Source organism: Tasmannia lanceolata, unplaced genomic scaffold (assembly GCF_043159265.1).
Source record: "Tasmannia lanceolata isolate RefF3 unplaced genomic scaffold, GAP_Taslan_0.1 ptg000003l, whole genome shotgun sequence".
In the NCBI taxonomy this organism is placed as follows: Eukaryota; Viridiplantae; Streptophyta; class Magnoliopsida; order Canellales; family Winteraceae; genus Tasmannia; species Tasmannia lanceolata.
In genome coordinates this window covers 11,074,965-11,093,104 of record NW_027518680.1, presented here as the reverse complement: position 1 = coordinate 11,093,104, position 18,140 = coordinate 11,074,965, and the positions used below count along the sequence as shown (strand labels likewise).

The 18,140-nt window shown below is 39.1% G+C and overlaps 1 protein-coding gene across 1 annotated transcript in view; it reads left to right on the top strand.

The window, feature by feature from the left end:
• Positions 1-11,938, top strand: part of ZWI (kinesin-like calmodulin-binding protein (ZWICHEL)) — a 28,965-nt gene extending 17,027 nt beyond the window's left edge. Inside the window, exons 18-24 of the mRNA XM_077360274.1 lie at positions 149-275; positions 558-760; positions 911-1,093; positions 8,444-8,539; positions 8,696-8,893; positions 11,066-11,337; positions 11,460-11,938. Of these exons, the coding sequence (XP_077216389.1) occupies positions 149-275; positions 558-760; positions 911-1,093; positions 8,444-8,539; positions 8,696-8,893; positions 11,066-11,337; positions 11,460-11,652 (1,272 nt within the window). The 3' untranslated portion in view covers positions 11,653-11,938. The remainder of the gene's footprint in view (positions 1-148; positions 276-557; positions 761-910; positions 1,094-8,443; positions 8,540-8,695; positions 8,894-11,065; positions 11,338-11,459) is intronic.
• The last annotated feature ends 6,202 nt before the right edge of the window (positions 11,939-18,140 follow it).

The following is an 18,140-nucleotide window of genomic DNA, read 5'->3' as shown; positions in this document are numbered from 1 at the left end:
TAAAGGTTAACCTTCTGGTTTTGGGATCAAATGTTTAAATTTTTCCTCCTTTAACATCACAAAGCTTGTCATGTCAATAGATTTTTGTTTCTATGAATTAATAAAAAGAAAACCTAAAACCTTTATGGCTTTGCAAATGCCTCAACAGGATATTGATAGAAAGAATGAACAAGCTGCTGCCATTTTGAAGAAGCAAGGTGCACAGTTGGTCGAGCTAGAAGCTCTTTACAAGGAAGAACAAGTCCTTAGGAAGCGATATTTCAATACAATCGAAGGTTGGCATTTACAGTATAAGTTTCTTCATATATGAATTATTGTTTATCATTCTGCATTTGTACGCCATACTTATGTACATCATAGCTATTTTCCCCTGGCTTACTCGATGCACGTGGTTTACGGGTGATTGCGTGCATCCATAGGGAGTAGTCCTGCCCTAAATGGGGTAGGGATACCCTATGTCATAAAAAAAAACTTTTTTCCCATTTTTGTCAGGACAAAGTGCTTATGTTTGTTACCTTCATTCTCACCTTTAACATATTTGGGCCACATTCGTGCAGATATGAAGGGCAAAATCAGAGTTTATTGTCGCTTGCGGCCTCTTAGTGAAAAAGAGATTGCATACAAAGAAAGGAATATTCTTACAAGTATCGATGAGTTTACTGTCGAACATCCTTGGAAGGATGATAAGCCAAAGCAACACCTCTATGATCATGTTTTTGACAGTGGTGCTTCTCAGGAAGATGTTTTTGAGGATACAAAGGTAAAAACCTGTTGAGGTTCAACAATTCACTGACATCAGAGTAGGATCCTTCCCATTTCAAAATTTTGCCAGGCCTTTTTGTTCACTGCTATTGATAGTAACTGAACCAATTTTGAACTGAAGAATGCTTTTCTTGTAAATATTGTGCAGTATCTAGTTCAGTCTGCCGTTGATGGATATAATGTGTGCATATTTGCATACGGGCAAACTGGTTCTGGAAAGACATTCACAATTTATGGGTCTGAAGGCAATCCAGGACTCACTCCTAGAGCAACTTCTGAGCTCTTCAAGGTTTTAAGGCGTGACAGCAATAAATTCTCTTTCTCTTTGAAGGTACTTTGTTTGAACCATCTCCAGAGTTTTTTTTTTTTTTTTTGAAGCTTTGTTCTCTATAGTTATATGCTGTGTTACGCCACTAAAGTTGGAAGTGGTTTTGTCTTTAATGTCTTTTACTGGTCTCAGTAGCAACCATAGAAACATATAAATCTCTACATTATATGAAGCTGTTTTCTTGCTAGACACTGTCTACAGGTAGAATGATTACTTGGTTGCTATAAATTATCAACAAATGCTTTATTTTGACAGATTGTGCTAGAGGGATCAGTATGTACCCTGCAATTATTTTTTGAACTAGGGACTTTATGCCTAGCACTAGCTCTAGAAAGTAATAATAGAAATGCTTGTTCATGCCTTAAAAGTACCTATCATGTAAAGGCCTAAATCAAATTAAAGTTCACTTAAGCATCGAGTGGGCTATGTTCCATTATTGCCCGCCACCAACCCAACACACACACACACACACACACGACATGAGATGCACTAAACTAATATTTTGACCTTCTTTATGCACTTACAAAGATATCATTACAAAATGGGCTAAACATGACTTATCGCCAAGTCATCCCTCTCTAACCTAGTTTATGGAAACAAGGTTTTAAATTTTGATTTCGGTTTCGGTTTCGGTTTCAGTAATATCAATGAAATGAAAATATTTCGGCTTGGTATGAAATTTCGGCGGAAATCTTTTAAAATCACGGAATCATTTCGATACGAAATTACAACTGAAGTCCAGGTAAGATTCTTCACCAGTGGGTTTTTTTTTGTCGTATTTTAGAAATGTCATATAGGAATCTTGTTTTTCTTTTCTTTTCTGGGAATGGATTTGATTTTGTCAGGGTTCCTGTTGAAATATCAACATTTTAACAAAAGCTTTGCTTTTTTTGGTAGGTATGCTGGGATTGAACCTCCGACCTTTAGGTTGAAGAGCAAAGCCTTGACCATAAAGCTAGAGGCTCAATCCCGAAACTTTGTTTTTTTTTATCTGAAAAGTTGCATATTTTGACCAAAACATTAATGAAATCCCGAAATTCCGAGTGAAATCTGGTGTTTCTCTGAATATAAGTGGGTTTCATTTTGGTAGCAACCTTAATCAAAATATTTGTGCTGAAATGAAATGTTTTAGCCGAAATTTATAACCATGCATGCTGCACATTGGGGAAAAATGGCACAAATTGGGTTGGTCTTTTTTTCCTTTTTAAAAAAGAGGCTCCTAATTGATTTATTTAAAAGTTCAAAAGTGATAGGACCCACTCTATATTTTGATTAATCACGGTTCCAAAGCATTAGGCCTTCTATTAAGTCATGCAAAAACAAGGGGGAAATAAAAGGTTTCGAAGTATGTCTAGAGTACCAAAACGCCCAAAACATCTGGTTGAGAAAATCCCCCAAGCAAATCAATCCGATCGTGCACAAGTTAAAGGAAAAAGTAAAATAAACAAACAAGCCACAAGATGAACACCAAGATTTTACGCGGTTCAGCCAAGCCTACTACACGGGCGAGAAACACGATCTTCCACTATGAGAAAAACAATATACAAGGATTACAATGGATTTAACCCAAACCCACAAACCCTCAACCATTTCCTTGCTTCTCTCAACCCAAGATCATACAAGAGATAACCCGAGAAAAACTCGAAAGAAAATCCAAGAGGAACCCGAGAATAAACAAAAAAAAAAAAACCAGTTTCTTCTTCTCCTTCTCTCTCCCTCTTTCTTTCCCTTTCTCTCTCTCTCTGTCTCTCCCCTTCTCTATTTTTCTCTCGTCTTTCTCAAGAGGCAGTCGACACACCTCTCCCCAAGAGAACTCCCACACTCTTGCCGCAACCCTACTGTTGCAGTTCAAAGAGTAATGTCTATTGTGGCTTTTTCCAAAACCTAACAAATATTAAGAAATAAAAAACATGTTTCTTAATTTGCCTTTTTGCCTTCCCACCCAAGACAACCCACGTGGGTGGCAAATGAGGCAACTTTCCTAACAATCTCCACCTTGGCTTATTTCGCAGCCACCTGAAGATTTTTCCTTTAATGTCACCACTGGTCCTGTTGTCGCCGCAGACCACCATTGGCCTTCTGAAGTACCAGCTACACACCCTCAAATCATCTTGGTTCTGACGACTCTCGATTCGATCAACACGGCTAATGCACGTGTAGCTGCCAACCTGTTGGCTCACCTACTCAATCTTGGAGAGGGATCTTGATTAATCCTCCCCAATGCAGGTACTGTCATCCTCTCACCATCGTTTGCAACATGGAAACCTGTCTCTGCACCAACTGCAAAAGAGCCCCTACGTGTGCGCACACAATTACCCTGTTTCCAACTAGCCATCGAGATCTTAGGAACACTAGTCACCGTGTCCCCGACCAGACGATATAACCCGCATCACTTCTCTCCTTTCATCAGAACCATACAGCCACATGTGATTTTCATGGCTCCACCTGCAGCTGAAAACCTGCAACCCCTGGAGTTCAACCGGCCAAGAGACACTAGATTCCTTCGCATATTTGGGACATACGCCACACCACCCAAAGTACGTACAACTCCATTGAACATCTTGATCTTCATCGTTCCCACTCCCGTGACTTTACAAGTAGACCCGTCACCCAAGGACACTACACTCGCCTTTGTCTCATGGAACATATCAAAATATACCCTCCTGGCCATATATGAACAGAGCACCCTGAATCTAAAATCCACTCATCATGAGAAGTGTGATTACCTGTGGAGACTGCGAGAACGTCTCCAAACTCTTCACCCTGCTCATCCGTTACCGCCACCACAGCATTCGTAGCACCATTGTCTGCCCGGTCAGCTCGCTTTGGACAATCCCGCTTGATGTAGCCATATTCCTTGCAACGGTAACATTGCATGCCCTTTCCGCCGACCCTGGATCTTGACCTGCCTTTTCCGGATCCCCTGTCAGACGACCTTCCTCTTTGATTCCCACCATGAACAACCAACCCATGCTCTTCACTTACACCAAGAACATGTTTCTTTCGCATCTCATTCAATAAGAGCGACGCCGTGACTTTTTCCAACTTTATCGTATCCTTACCATACAATAAAGTCGTCACCAAGTTGTCATACGAATCAGGAAGCAAACGGGCCTTGTCTTCTTCCTTCAACTTTTCATCAACCTTGTGGAGCTGATCCACAAGCCCGCTGAACACCGTAATGTGTTCCAGAAGATCCCTGCCTTCCTGCATCTTCAGCCCGTACAATTGCCGCTTCAGATACAACCGATTGGCCAAGCTTTTTGACATATAAAGCTTTTCCAATTTCTCCCATAATTTAGGCGCATCTTCCTCTTTCATAACGTTAAACATAACGCTATCTGCCAGACATAGTCGAATCGTGCTAACCGCCTTCGACTCAATATTTCTTCCCACTCGTCATCCGTCATCTTCTCTTGCTTTCCATCCTTTCCCTTCAACACCTTAGCTAATCCCTGTTGAACTAGGATGTCCTTTACCCTCATCTGTCATAGGGTGAAACTGTCCTTTCCGTCAAATCTGTCGATGTTGAACCGAGTAGAACTTGATTTTACCCACATCTTAGATTACTTCGCACTTCTCGATGTAGAGCTCCACCTTGAACAAGAATCTTCTTGGACAATCTTTCTACTCCCAAAGATCACTTTAATCGTGATCCAACCACAACACCCACGATCACTCCGCCTGGCCTCGACGATTGCTCTAACCACGGCTCTGATACCACTTATTGAGAAAATCCGCCAAGCAAATCAATCCGATCGTGCACAAATTAAATGGAAAGGTAAAATAAACAAACAAGCCACAAGATGAACACCAAGATTTTACGTGGTTTGGCCAAGCCTATTCCACAGGCGAGAAACATGATCTTCCACTATGAGAAAAACAATATACAAGGATTATAATGGATTTAACCCAAACCCACAAACCCTCAACCCTTTCCTTGCTTCTTTGAACCCAAGATCATACAAGAGATAGCCCGAGCAAAACCCGAAAGAAAACTTAAGAGGAACCTGAGAATAAACCCAAGAAAAAAAAACCACTTTCTTCTTCTCCTTCTCTCTCTCTCTCCCCTTCTCTATTTTTCTCTTGTCTTTCTAAAGAGGCAGCTGACACACCTCTCCCCAAGAGAACTCCCACACTCTTGCCGCAACCCTACTGTTGCCATTTAAAGAGTAATGTCTATTGTGGTTTTTCCAAAACCTAACAAATATTAAGAGACAAAAAACATGTTTCTTAATTTTCCTTTGCCTTCCCACCCAAGACAACCCACGTGGGTGGGAAATAAGGCAACTTTCCCAACACATCTCATTTCCAATATGAGACGATATTATAATTTTTGGTTATGATAAGGTAGTGAAAGTCTACATTCTCCAAGGTATTTTAGATGGTTTGAACTTTGAAGTGTTTAGAGATTAAGTTGAATATGTGGAATTGTTTTCATAAAAAAAGCTGAATATGTGGAAGAGTTTTGTGGTGGGAGTCAATGTAGAAGACGTAAAAATCAAGGCCCTTTCCAATAGGGTCGGGTGTAAAGTTTGTAGACTTCCGATCATTAGTCTTAGTTTGCCCCTTGGGATTTGAGTCCCTCCAAAATCTCGATGGAGTTCGATGGTGGAATGAGTGGAGAAGAAAGAAGAGGCTTTACTTATCATTTTGATGAAAGGATAACTCTCACTAAACCACCTTTGTCTAATCAAGTGGGGTTTTTTTTTTTTTTTTTTTTTTTTTTGTATATGTCGTTGTTTGAATTCTTAAAAAAAATGGCATAAAGGTTGGAGAAACTCCAAAGGTAATTTATATGGGAAAGTAAGTAGGAAGTTAAGAATCTTAAACATTTTATGAAATGGATGGCAGTATGTAAATCGGAGAAAAAGGGAGACTTGTCATAGGCAACTTAAAATTGAGGAATACGCCACTTTTATGGAAATGATAATGGTGATTAAGAAGATGCCTTTTTTCACAAGATAATTTTGGACAAATGTGGGTTGGTATGGGAAGATTGGGAATGTAGGGAACCTCCTTTGGGAAAAGACTTAAGAGGTAAAGGTCTAGTTGTTCTTCCAAATGTAGTTTTCAATCGAAAAGGTAGATTTAGGGTGGGAGATGGCGGCTAGGAGGAGTTCTGGCCATGGGAGCTGCCATTGTGCCATGCTTTTCTGAGCCATACTGCATAGTGTAATGCAGAGGAGTGAGAACAAATGACTGTTATGAGAGAAAGGGTGGGAGGGTGGTTGGGTATTAGTGTTTAGGAGAAATCTTAAGCAAAATGAGAGATGATTTTTTGCACTCGTGAGATTACTTGATAAAATTCATTTCTTTCCTTTTGAAGTTGACAGGATTTGTATTCCTGATTTGGAAGGTCGTTTCTAGGTGAAATACTTTTTCAACTCGATAGTGGTGTTTGAGGAGTGGTCTCCACTTGCATGTGTGTAAATGATTTGGCTGCACCTCTTGTGGAAGCTCAATGGTGGCAGTAGCCAGACTTGATACATGCGATTCGCCAAAGAAGAAGAGGTTTAGTTTTGCTAGTAACATTGTTCTCTTTGGAGAAGTGGAGTCCGGCCATAGTTTTATTCATTGCAAAGCAGCACATAAAATTTGGTATGCAATAATTTCATGTTTTAGCATAAGATGGGTGTTTTCAGGGTCAGTCGTCAATGATACTTTTGTGGGTTGATCGAAATGGCCCTTTGGAGATGAAGGTAACATAATTGGAAAGTGATACCAGATGCGGTGGTTTGGTCCATTTGGGTAGAAAGAATTAAGGTGCTAGAAATTTATTTTATTTTATTTTTTGGTAGGTAACCTGAGTTCAGAGAATCTTTTAAGAGGAAATAACAATTGGAAGGATCATTTTGGAAAACAACTTAGCAATCATTAGTTGGACATGGAAGGAAGGAATTTCAAGGCTTTATGGTTAGGGGTGTAAACGGATCAAATTCGAATCGGATATGGCTATATCCGAATTCGATTACAGTATACACTATCTGAATTCAGATTTGGATTCAAATTTAACGGATATTTAATATCTATTACCGAATTCGTATCCGTCGAATATTGTTCGAATTCGGATATTATCCGTATCCGTTTATCCGGTAAATTCGAACATTTTATTAGAGCACTTTATCTTTCTCCTTCTTACTCCTCGAATAAACTTTTCAAACCCTAAAATCAGACCTCTACCTTCTTTTCACAAAATTAACTCTCAAACCCTAAAATATATGAGATCCTCTTCTTCCTTTTAAAACAAAGGCAGAGAGAGAGAGAGAGAGAGAGACGATGGGGGATGGATGATGGTGTTGGTAGTGGTCTTTTGGTTTTTTTTTTTTTTATGTATATGATGGAATGAGTTTGGACTATTTTGAACAGGGGAAGCGGGAGTGCTAATTGTGGAAGATGAAGAGAAATGGGGATGGAGATGGGGATTGGGTTAGAGATGGAGGTGACTGGCGGTGATGGAGGTGGTTGTGAGAAAGTGGAGAGGCGTGGTGGTGGATTTTGGTGGGGTTGGAGGCACCAAGGAATGCCGAAGATGGTGTCCCAGCCTCCTCCTTTCTCCTCTCTCTTGCTTCTCCTTGCAAACCTTAGAAGTCCCCTCTTTTAATTGCATTTTGGGTTTTTATATAACCCTGAGTTGGAAAATTGATCTGAGCCGTCCATTTACCATCAATGACTATGGCCTTTTTGCTCTAGAATTCTCTAGAAATTATGACATCTTCTTTCAATCACCATCATCCATTTGTCTCTTTCATCCTACAACTCACATTTGTTGCTTCATAAAGAAGCTATGTCAAACTCCAAGAATGCCCTTAAAATGAGAGATTACTTCATTTCCTACCCAAAACACTTTTCGCTTTTGTTTTTTTTTAAAAAGAAAATTCACTTTTCTTTTAGAAACAAAAGATAAATTACTAAAAATAAATATTAATGATATTATTAATTATAAATAAAAAAGGATTTACTTCTCGGATTCGGATGTTAAATGGATCGGATATACCATTTACCAGATTCGCATCCGCTAAGAGCCGGATGTCTCATAAACGGATTCGGATAATATCCGCTTGAAACGGATCCGGATAATATTCGCTTTAAACGGATTCGGATATTCTGTTTCTTTTGATTTATTTTTCTAGTTTCTGTTGTTGGGGTCATCTATTGTCAATTTTCTTTCTTGTTAGCTTCTCTTATTTCTATAAAATTTCCAGTTCTTTCCAAAAAATGACTGAATTAGATTTTGTACAACTGTTATAAGCCCACCTGTTGTACTCTTTTGATGCAAGATCAATTTTAATTCTTTGATGCTAGTTTGTTTATCTTTCATAAGAAAGTGACGTCACTTATGAAATAATGCAGGCGTATATTGTGGAGCTCTATCAGGATACACTAGTGGATCTCTTATTACCAAAGAATGCAAAGCGCATGAAATTGGAAATAAAAAAAGACTCAAAGGTGACTGTACTTTTCTTTTCTTTCAAATGCCTGATAATTCTCTTCTTTTTCTTTGGATGCTGTTCATCTTTATGTACATGAGAAAGATGTAGGTTTTGAACGTATATATCTTTTACTCTAACAAATTCAAGCTTTAATCTCTTCTTTCTTTTCCAGGGGATGGTATCTGTAGAAAACGTGACAGTTGTACCTATTTCAAACTATGAGGATTTAAGAAGTATTATTTTGAGAGGCTCTGAGCAACGACACACTTCTGGGACTCAGATGAACGAAGAAAGTTCAAGATCACATTTGATACTTTCAATTGTTATTGAGAGTACTAACCTTCAAACACAGTCTCTTTCTAGAGGAAAGGTAGTCATAATGTTCATTTTATCAATATGGATTCATACCATGATAGCTTACAGACTGTCACATGACTCACATCACATAAGTTCTGCTGCATATTTTTACTTTAATCTTTCTCATAAGGAAACTTTCCTATCCATAGAGCATTATATTGTTGGCTATGTTTTTTTATCACAATCGTCAGGAATCGCTGCTATGCCAGTGTCCTCCTTGTCTATTAGTGGAACTCTGAGGGTATTTTTATGCAAAGTTCTAGTCTGCTTGAGTTGTGATGGAACTTTGAGGGATTTCTTATTCAAAAGCTTGCCATAAGACCTTTTTTCTAGTGGTTTTTCCTGTCATGAAGGTTCTTAGTCTAATCGAGCTTTCATAGGGGCCTGCTAATTGGATAAAATGCCTCTTTAACCTGGTAGGCTGGTCTCAAGGAACGTGGGGTTTGTAAAGGCCTTTTATTTTGAATATAAGTTTTTACCTAGATGCCTAGTGTGAGATGTCTACCTATTGAAAGCTAGCTGCTCCGTCATCTGCTGTAAATAATTGGTAAGTAGACGAATTGGAGAAAAATGAGGAAGACTTCGGCAAATGACTGATATCACATCTTGTTTCTAATATTCCCACAAAATTGAGGAATCATCCTTTTGCCAAAAAAAGAAAGAAAGATTGAGGAATCCCCCAAAAAGGTACGCCACAAGTGGCTGAGCATTGATGGTCAATGTGTTTCAACCCAACAGCTGAGATTCGAGGAAGATTGGGATGTGGCTGAGCCTGAGTTGGTAAGGAACAGGCACTCGTACATGTTTTGGGAATCAGGTCTGATGTTTAGTCAGTAAGGAAGAAGAGGTAGGTGGTGGAGGCTGAAGATGTGGGGCATTTTAGTTATTTTATAAAAATGAGTGGTGCAACAGGCAAATGATTAGGAGAGATGCGGATATCAGAAGTTAGGTTATCAATTTCAGTTGCTGATATAAATGCAAATTTTTAGATTTTTAATTACTCTATGCTCTCCCTTCTTTTTTGAGAATTGCCACTTGCCCTCCCCTCGCCCTCAAATCTGCTGCTCATGCTTTGTGCAACTAAGTGTTGGATGTGCTAAAATATAATTTCATGAATGCAGAATGAACTATGTTGTCATGTTGGGGTCTTGGGTTTGAGACGATTGTTGCAGCATCCAAAGTTATTGGTGTTCTCAATTCTCAACCATCTCTTACCCACCTTAAGAAGTCATCCTCTCTCATGAACGTAACATTGTGGACTTATTTCATCCACACACATGCACATCCATTAATCCATATATGTTTGGGCAACCATAATCTTCAATGATGGCAAGGCTTCTCTTAAGTATCTGGCATTCATACATGTGCTCGTTCTCGCATACATAACTGCTTTCATTTATCAATCCATGATCTCTCATAGATAGCATGCATGACTACATCCACAGACACAAAAGCATACATATACATGACTACATTCATAAACACAAGAGTATACATTTAGTGGACGTACGCACAATCAAATCCAATCAAGTGGGCTGCGTGTGTAGGCTGTGCTGCCTTGGTCACTGGCTGGCATGGGTTTATGTACTTTCAGATTTTATATTTGTGTCCCATGTACAAACATGTGCCTATATGTATATATACATAAGCACATAGGATATATACAAACTAAATAAAATGATGGGACAACTTGGATGGTGATGGAATGCTGTATTGAACTCTGGATACCGCTTAGTTTAACTTGTCTGAACTAGTGCCGGCATGTCGGCCTAGTTCACTTTAATATTTTGTATTGCAAAATGGGACTGCTGGTCCCAATTGCAATTTTAATATTAATAAAATATGACAACTTTCAAAAAAATATATATACAAACTAAATCCAATGAATTGAGCCTTAGGAGCTGTTTGTATTGTCTTGGTGGTTGGCTAGTTTGACCTTCAACTCTTGGCTTTTATATTGTACGTACTGCAACCATGCACAAAGAAAATGCTGGAAAAACATGTGCATCCACACACACGTGCGCCCACACACACACACACACACACGCACACACACACACACACACATATGCCCACAAACTATCATCAAGTCCAATGCATGGGGACCTGTACTATTTTGGTGTTTGGAAACTCAACTTTGAATCTTGGTTTATAAATTGACTAGCAAAACTTCTCCTTTCTGCAGCTTAGTTTTGTGGATCTTGCCGGTTCAGAAAGGGTGAAGAAATCCGGCTCTTCTGGTAATCAACTAAAAGAAGCTCAAAGCATCAACAAGTCCCTCTCAGCCCTCGGGGATGTGATTGGTGCTCTGTCCTCCGAGGGACAACATATACCTTATAGGAACCACAAGTTGACGATGCTAATGAGCGACTCCCTCGGAGGCAATGCTAAAACTCTCATGTTTGTGAATGTCTCTCCAGCGGAGTCAAACTTGGATGAGACCCACAATTCTCTAATGTATGCACTCTTTTGATCTTCTCATTAAATAGTTGTTGCTCAATGTTAGAGTAATAGTTTTTTGGATCTAATGTGGCAACATTACGTAGGTTTTTTAAAAATGGCTTCTCATTTTGGTTTAGGTACGCATCAAGAGTTCGCTCGATCGTGAATGATCCGAGCAAGAATGTCTCATCAAAGGAAGTCATCCGTCTAAAGAAGATAGTTGCTTACTGGAAGGAACAAGCAGGAAAGAGGGGCGACAATGAAGAGCTAGAAGAAATTCAGGAAGAACGGCCAATGAGCTCAAAGACAGATAACCGCCACACCATGTAACTAAAAATATTGGAGCTCAAAGAGATTTTTTGTCGTGTGGACTCTTGCCTTGTTGGCGAATGTGCACCTACCCGAAGATCCATTTTGGGAATCTGTTCTCAACACCCGGTTGAGAGCTTGGGGATTGTTTTTGTGTATACGGTGTAGCTTTAGAATTACATTTTGGTTCAAAATATTCACATCAATGTTGTATAGTACTTTAGAAGATGTATCAATTTAATGCTATTCATTGTCTAACATAAGAAAACAGTTGGCAGGAATGAAGGAAACTTCATTTAATAGCGCAGTTTTTTCTTTGTAGGTTTCCTCTTTCTTGGGTTAGTCGAGCAAATTGTTTTAGTTCTGATGCTATATTGGATTAGAATCAAATTTCGGATCAATCTTTATTGATGGACCGCCCCCATTATGTTGTTAGCAGATACAACTACAGATTTTGGATCTTTCAAATCATTCCCAAAGGAGATCCGGACTTTTTTTCGTTTTTTTCCCCCTGATTCTTCAATAAAAATTAGTATGTTTGGGGTACTTCGGTTCTCTCGGTTTCACCAACCTTAATCATTCATTCGGTAGATTACAAATTGGCACAGGCGTAAATCCACAATGGATGACGAAGACTAAGGATCAATTGAAGATGTGGAATGACTAGGAAAGAAGATTGAGGAATGCTAGGCTGACAGGCGCCCGTGCAAAATAATGGGCAAAGGGCGCCCCATTGGTCAAAACCCATTTATGACTGTTTTGATTGTGATTTTCTGTGCCACCCTTATTTTGCAAGGGCGTAGCATTCCTCCTCTATTTAGAGAGATACCATTGTTAATTGAGGGTTCCTGTAAATAAAATTTGAGCTGCTCCTGTTTTAAGTTATTTTTTCTTGCATAATCAAATAATAAAAAAAGCAGGAAATTCTGGAAATTTTTATTCTTTACCATGCTTATTCTGAAAATTCCCGCAATCCCAAGGGACCTTAAGTGCTGTTTCTTTGGTCCTCAAATGGGTATAAAACAAATGTTAAGCCTAAAAGTCGGTGTAAAAAAAAAAAAAAAAGTACACCCATTTTGCATGGAAAGAAACAGAGACTAGTGTTACTTATATGCGCACACTCCATATTGGCCGGGTGCGGGTTCAAGTCCCTCACTCAGTTAATGTGTCTAAAATCTTCTTGGGAATGCTAACCGAGAGGTGTCCTTGCATAAGCGGGATGAAAGGGCGCCCGCATTTGATCCACATCACCATAGTGCATTTATAATCCTTTGAATTTTACAGTGTTCTAAATGCACTATGGTGGCGCGGATCCAATGGGGGCGCCCTTTCACCCCATTTCTTCAAGGATGCCCCTCAATTTAGCATTCATCTTGTGACTATCGAAGGCGGCTACTGATGATAGCTCAAGTTAAAATGACATTTATTTGAAAATTCAACCTAATCGAAGGATATTTTGATCATCATTATACACCGTCGTCTTTATTTTGAAAACAATGTCCCTGAATATAATTTGGAAAACACTTCTAAAATATGATCCCTTTCAGAAAAAAAATAAAATAAAATTTAAGAAGATGGTGAAATTAGCCAATGATTTGGTTAATTTCAAATTGATTTTCTGACTCTTGTAGTGATGTGATTCATGCCCCCTTCTTTGTCTTCTTGTGCACATGTCACCAGAGAGGCTCTTGTTTTGTTTTCCAAATGGGATTCCGGTTTTGTCAGCAACCCTCATATAACTTTTTAGTTTAACAATCAATTTCAGACTCATACTCAAAGACAATCAAGGTTTTCGTTTTAGATTTTGAGCCCAAAATTTATTATTGGACTCAAAGTTAAACGATGGCCTGACCCACATGAACGGCATACAGCCAGAGACTGTCTGGGTGCACCTCACCTGCAACGACCTCAAATCATTTTCTATAGATTTTCATGGATAAGATTCGCTTGTCTGTCTTTTGAATTTGAAAGTCACTAGGTGCCTAACAGCCATCTAAATTTTGCCATGTTTATACATTTGCTTTCAGGGACTTGCTAGGGACTTCTGCAGAAAGGCATTTCGGGGTTGGCTGTCTCTATGATGCAACAGCCAGCCACGAAATGCCTTTGTGCGAAAGCCCCTAGCAAATCCCGCGACCTAGTTTAATATACAAAGCCCTAACTCCTATTGATAACTAATTTTAGCACCACAAAAACAGAGTCTTTACACGTTTTTTAATAAAATAACAAGGATAGCCTCTAAAAAGCGACCTCTTTGTTTATTTGACAGGGTTTACAGTTAAGGCCAAAGAAGGTACACACGCCTTCAAGTGCTTTGTTAAGGACTTTAGTGGTTCCAACTCTGCCACATGTCGTTTAACCAGTAATCCAGATTTCATACTTGGGATATTTTTTGAAGAAACAGACACCAGAGAATCCAGAGCAACGGAAGCAAATCACCAGTATCTGCTTCTCATAAATTATCATCCTCTGTTCCCCTTTTTTCATAAGCCACCTTTATCTTATGGCTCTTTTATATGATCCATTGATGAAAAATGTCACTCCTATACTCCTTCCTGAAATTCTAAGGGCCTATTTCTGCCTCATTTTCATGCATGATCAGATCCGTTGATCTGAATCCAGACCATCAGAGCACACGTTGATCGGACGATCCTAAGCCCTTTATCCACAAGCCTCAACTCAACCCAACTAAGCGTTTGTCCCAAACTACCTAGGGTCGGCTAATGAATCCTTTGGGAAATTTTCATGAAGAAGCTGAAAGTATCTGCCCCGGCTCAAATTGACTAAGTCTAATCATGACGCTAGTTGGGTTCGTCACTCTAAATGGATAATGTTCTTCCATTCTCTCTTATCCAAGGTCATGTTCCTAGCCATCAAATCTTTCTTTACTATTCCATTAACTTGGCACGAGTCACTTCTTCTCATTGGAGCATCCAAATTAAAGCCTACGTTGGATATGCGCGCCCAAACCATCTCAAGTGGTGCTCTCCCATCTTCTCCTCAATTAGTGCCACCCCCACCTTTTTACGGATGTTTGATCCATCAAGCCTCAATTACTTTTTTCCCCTGAATGGTTCAAGCCTCAATTACTGTTCCACCAAGAAAAGCTAAGTAGTTTCATTTTTGTAGTTATCTTACACATGAGATGATGGGAACAAGACCATGTGGTTCACGTCTTGTAGTTTTCTACAAGTTCACACATACATGCCCTTTTGTAGGACCCAGAAATTATGTTTATCATTGGTTGTAGATAGGGTCATATCTCATAATATTTAAAACCATGGTAAGATTGGGCTTCTTTTTTTACTTCTTTTTTTGAGATGGCAAGAAAAATTTCATTAAAAAGGTAGAAGCCCGAGATGGACCACTCCAAAGAATACAAGGAACAACCAAGATACAAAGAATCCACAGAAAACAAAGATCAGGTAGAAGCTCCTGACGATAAAATGTGTCGGATAAGATCAGGGTTGTCGGATGAGCCTGTTTAAGAATTATGATCAAATAGGCTACATGAAAACATAAAGGGTTGGACATAGGAGACATGAAAAATGCAACGACCCCCATCATTGAGGAGGTATTAAAAGAGCCATGATCAACGACCAGATCCGAAAGGAATTTAATGCTGTGATTTAAAGTATTTATATTTCAAAGAAGCTAGCAATGACCCACATCATTGAGGAGGTAGATGAAGATGATAGATCCCCATTCGCCCAGTCAAACATGCAAATGTCAATTGTCTATTTCTGGTTGAAGGATTATGATGGTTTATTCAATGTGGGATTAGGCTTTCAATTCTGTCCTTTTTGGGTAGCCCACGTTATATATGTGTACATCCTGAACACCACAATCCTGTTCTTGAGAAATTAAAGGCCTCTTTGAATACCTCCATAAACTAATGACATTTGCAAGTAATGGTTATGAAAGTTTTAGAAACGATATAGAAAGAAGCCTCGATCTCTCATTTGCATATGAGATTAAGTTAAATCTAAATGTCACTAGAAGAAATTAACCAAGTTGTTTCTATTGGCGTAAGAGTACCGGCGGTCACAAGAAACCGCCGCCAAAAATAACATTATTGGCAGGCTTCATAATAAAAAGCCTGTATAACCTTTACTGGTGAATATTTTCACTTCTAACCTAACTTTCTTTTATGGGCCATTTGGATATGCGGATTCTAGAATCTTGGATTTCCTCAAAACTACTAAATTGTGTAGGCATCACTCAAAATAATACTTTTTCTTTGCCCTTTTGCAGAAGATCGGTGGTTATCACTGATGGAGTATAAAAGATTAAATAACGCCTTCTCCAACACCTTAAGCTTTTGGAGTGATTGGTTATTTCACATGATATCAGAGCCAAAGGTCCAAAAGTCCAACACCTTAGAAAGAGATGGCACAACACATTAATTGCATAGTAGCAGGCTCCAACTATCTTCAAAAAGCTTTATCGGACACACCTATGATGTAATTCTGCAAGGTTAACAGATTAAATGAATGCACTTTGTTTCTAACACCAACAAGGTCCTAGGCCTATACTTGAAATTGGACCTAGCATTCCTCGACAATTCTTGTAACAAAATTTTGAGAAGAATGATTGAGAAATTTTTTGGCATAAATGAACTTACAACCCTTCAATTTATCCCACGACCTAAGAATCCCTAAGAATGACATGCATTCAATCAAAAATCAAATAACAACCGCTTATATGGTGTTACGGGCCTTCAGTCTGACCACTAGGTCCGTGAGACACCTACGGTTGTCTCATGACAAGGTAATCCAACCAAGTTAGGTTGTAAGGCTCACACCTATAATACAAGCACAAAAGAGAAGCTAAATTCACAATCAGACAAGAAAAGCAAATGGGGGTGTGTGCAATAGAGAGGAAAGCAATTGATTTTTATTGCTAAAATAAGTTAATGTACACTTTACAAGAAAAAAAATGCTATAAACTTTCTACCGAGACCTGGTCACCCGTTGACTAGAATGGAGTCCCGGCTATGATGTGCACTATCAAGCCCTACTTGATGGCCAAGGAAACGTCTAAGCTAATAAGGGGATGCACTTTCCTAGCTTAGACTGGAATGCCCAAACTTAGGGGTGCAACTTGGGTCGGGTTGAACCCGATTTTTGGGCGGGTTGGATTCGGGTCCGGGTTGGGATTTGGCAGCCCGACCAAAGTTCGGGTTGGGTTGGGTTGGGTATCAAGCAACCCGACCCAACCCGTAACCCGACATTTTTTACTTTTTGTACTTTGTAGCTTCTGACGTTTTGTTGTTTCTTTGTATCATTTCCATGATTTGCAAATATCAAAAATAAAAAGTAAAGGGCTAAAGTCACTAAAGTAAAAACCCTAACCTAGAAGAGATCTCAAACGCAACATTGAAGCATGCAAAAATCTATTGATCGGATGATCTAAACCTTCTTTTTTCTAGACTAAACACCCGCATATCCTTGTGATTGTGATTGTCATGTTTTCCTCGCATCATTTGCAGTTATTTAATATGTGCATGTGTTCTAGTAGTGTTTTACTGTTTTTTTTCTTTTGGTTTTGAACTTGGGTGCCATTTCCCTTACTAAATATCTCATATGAAATGTCTAAACCCAACCCAACTTGGGAATTCGGGTTGGGTTGGGTTGGGTTCGGGTTAGGAAAAAACCAATTTGGGTTGGGTTGGGTTAGCCATCCCGGATTGAAAGTTGGGTTGGGTTGGGTTGGCCTCAACCCGACCCAACCCGAACCGAGTTGCACCCCTACCCAAACTGTACCATGTTATCATAATACTTTTTGACAATGTTTACACCAAAGTCCTCAACTAACATGTACTATCAAGCCATTGGCCATGTGCCGTGAGAACAACGCCGGACGAAATATCCCAATTCCAACGACAATGGGGAGTTAAACATAGATTCATTGATTTGGTGGTGTTTTCACATGTACTGCCCCAGAAAAACATGAAGCAAACATTAAGTAGACCGACCTATTTAATGCTCTAAGCCATTCATTTGATCCCCCCTTGCTATAGATGTAAGCTATGCCTATTTAAATCTCAAATTTATCGATTCTTTTCCTATGAATTTGGATTTAAAAGAAACTAATTGCACGGTTGAGATCATTTGATGAAAGAAGTCTTGGATCCTTCTATTGTATTTTTATGAAACTTCTCGAAAATATAGATAGACAACAAAGGTGTGGAAATACAATCATTTTTTAGGAAAAGACAAACAAAAGGTGTGGAAATATCATTTCCCTAGCGAGTAGAAAAACCATTCGTGTACCTTTTTGTTTCGCACACTACTCGTTCCCGAGTCTCAACTTAAACCAATACAATATTAGTAAAACTTCCAGCCTCAGAAATATAGTATGGGCAGGAAAAAAATCTCTTTTGGCATTTTCTACCCTGAAAGAAAAGGAAATGGACGGTTGAAAATTGCTCCTAGGAGTCGACGTGTATCAACTAACGGCTGAGATTCGGCCTCGTCGTATGGTTCGAGTTCTATTTGTTTCTCAAG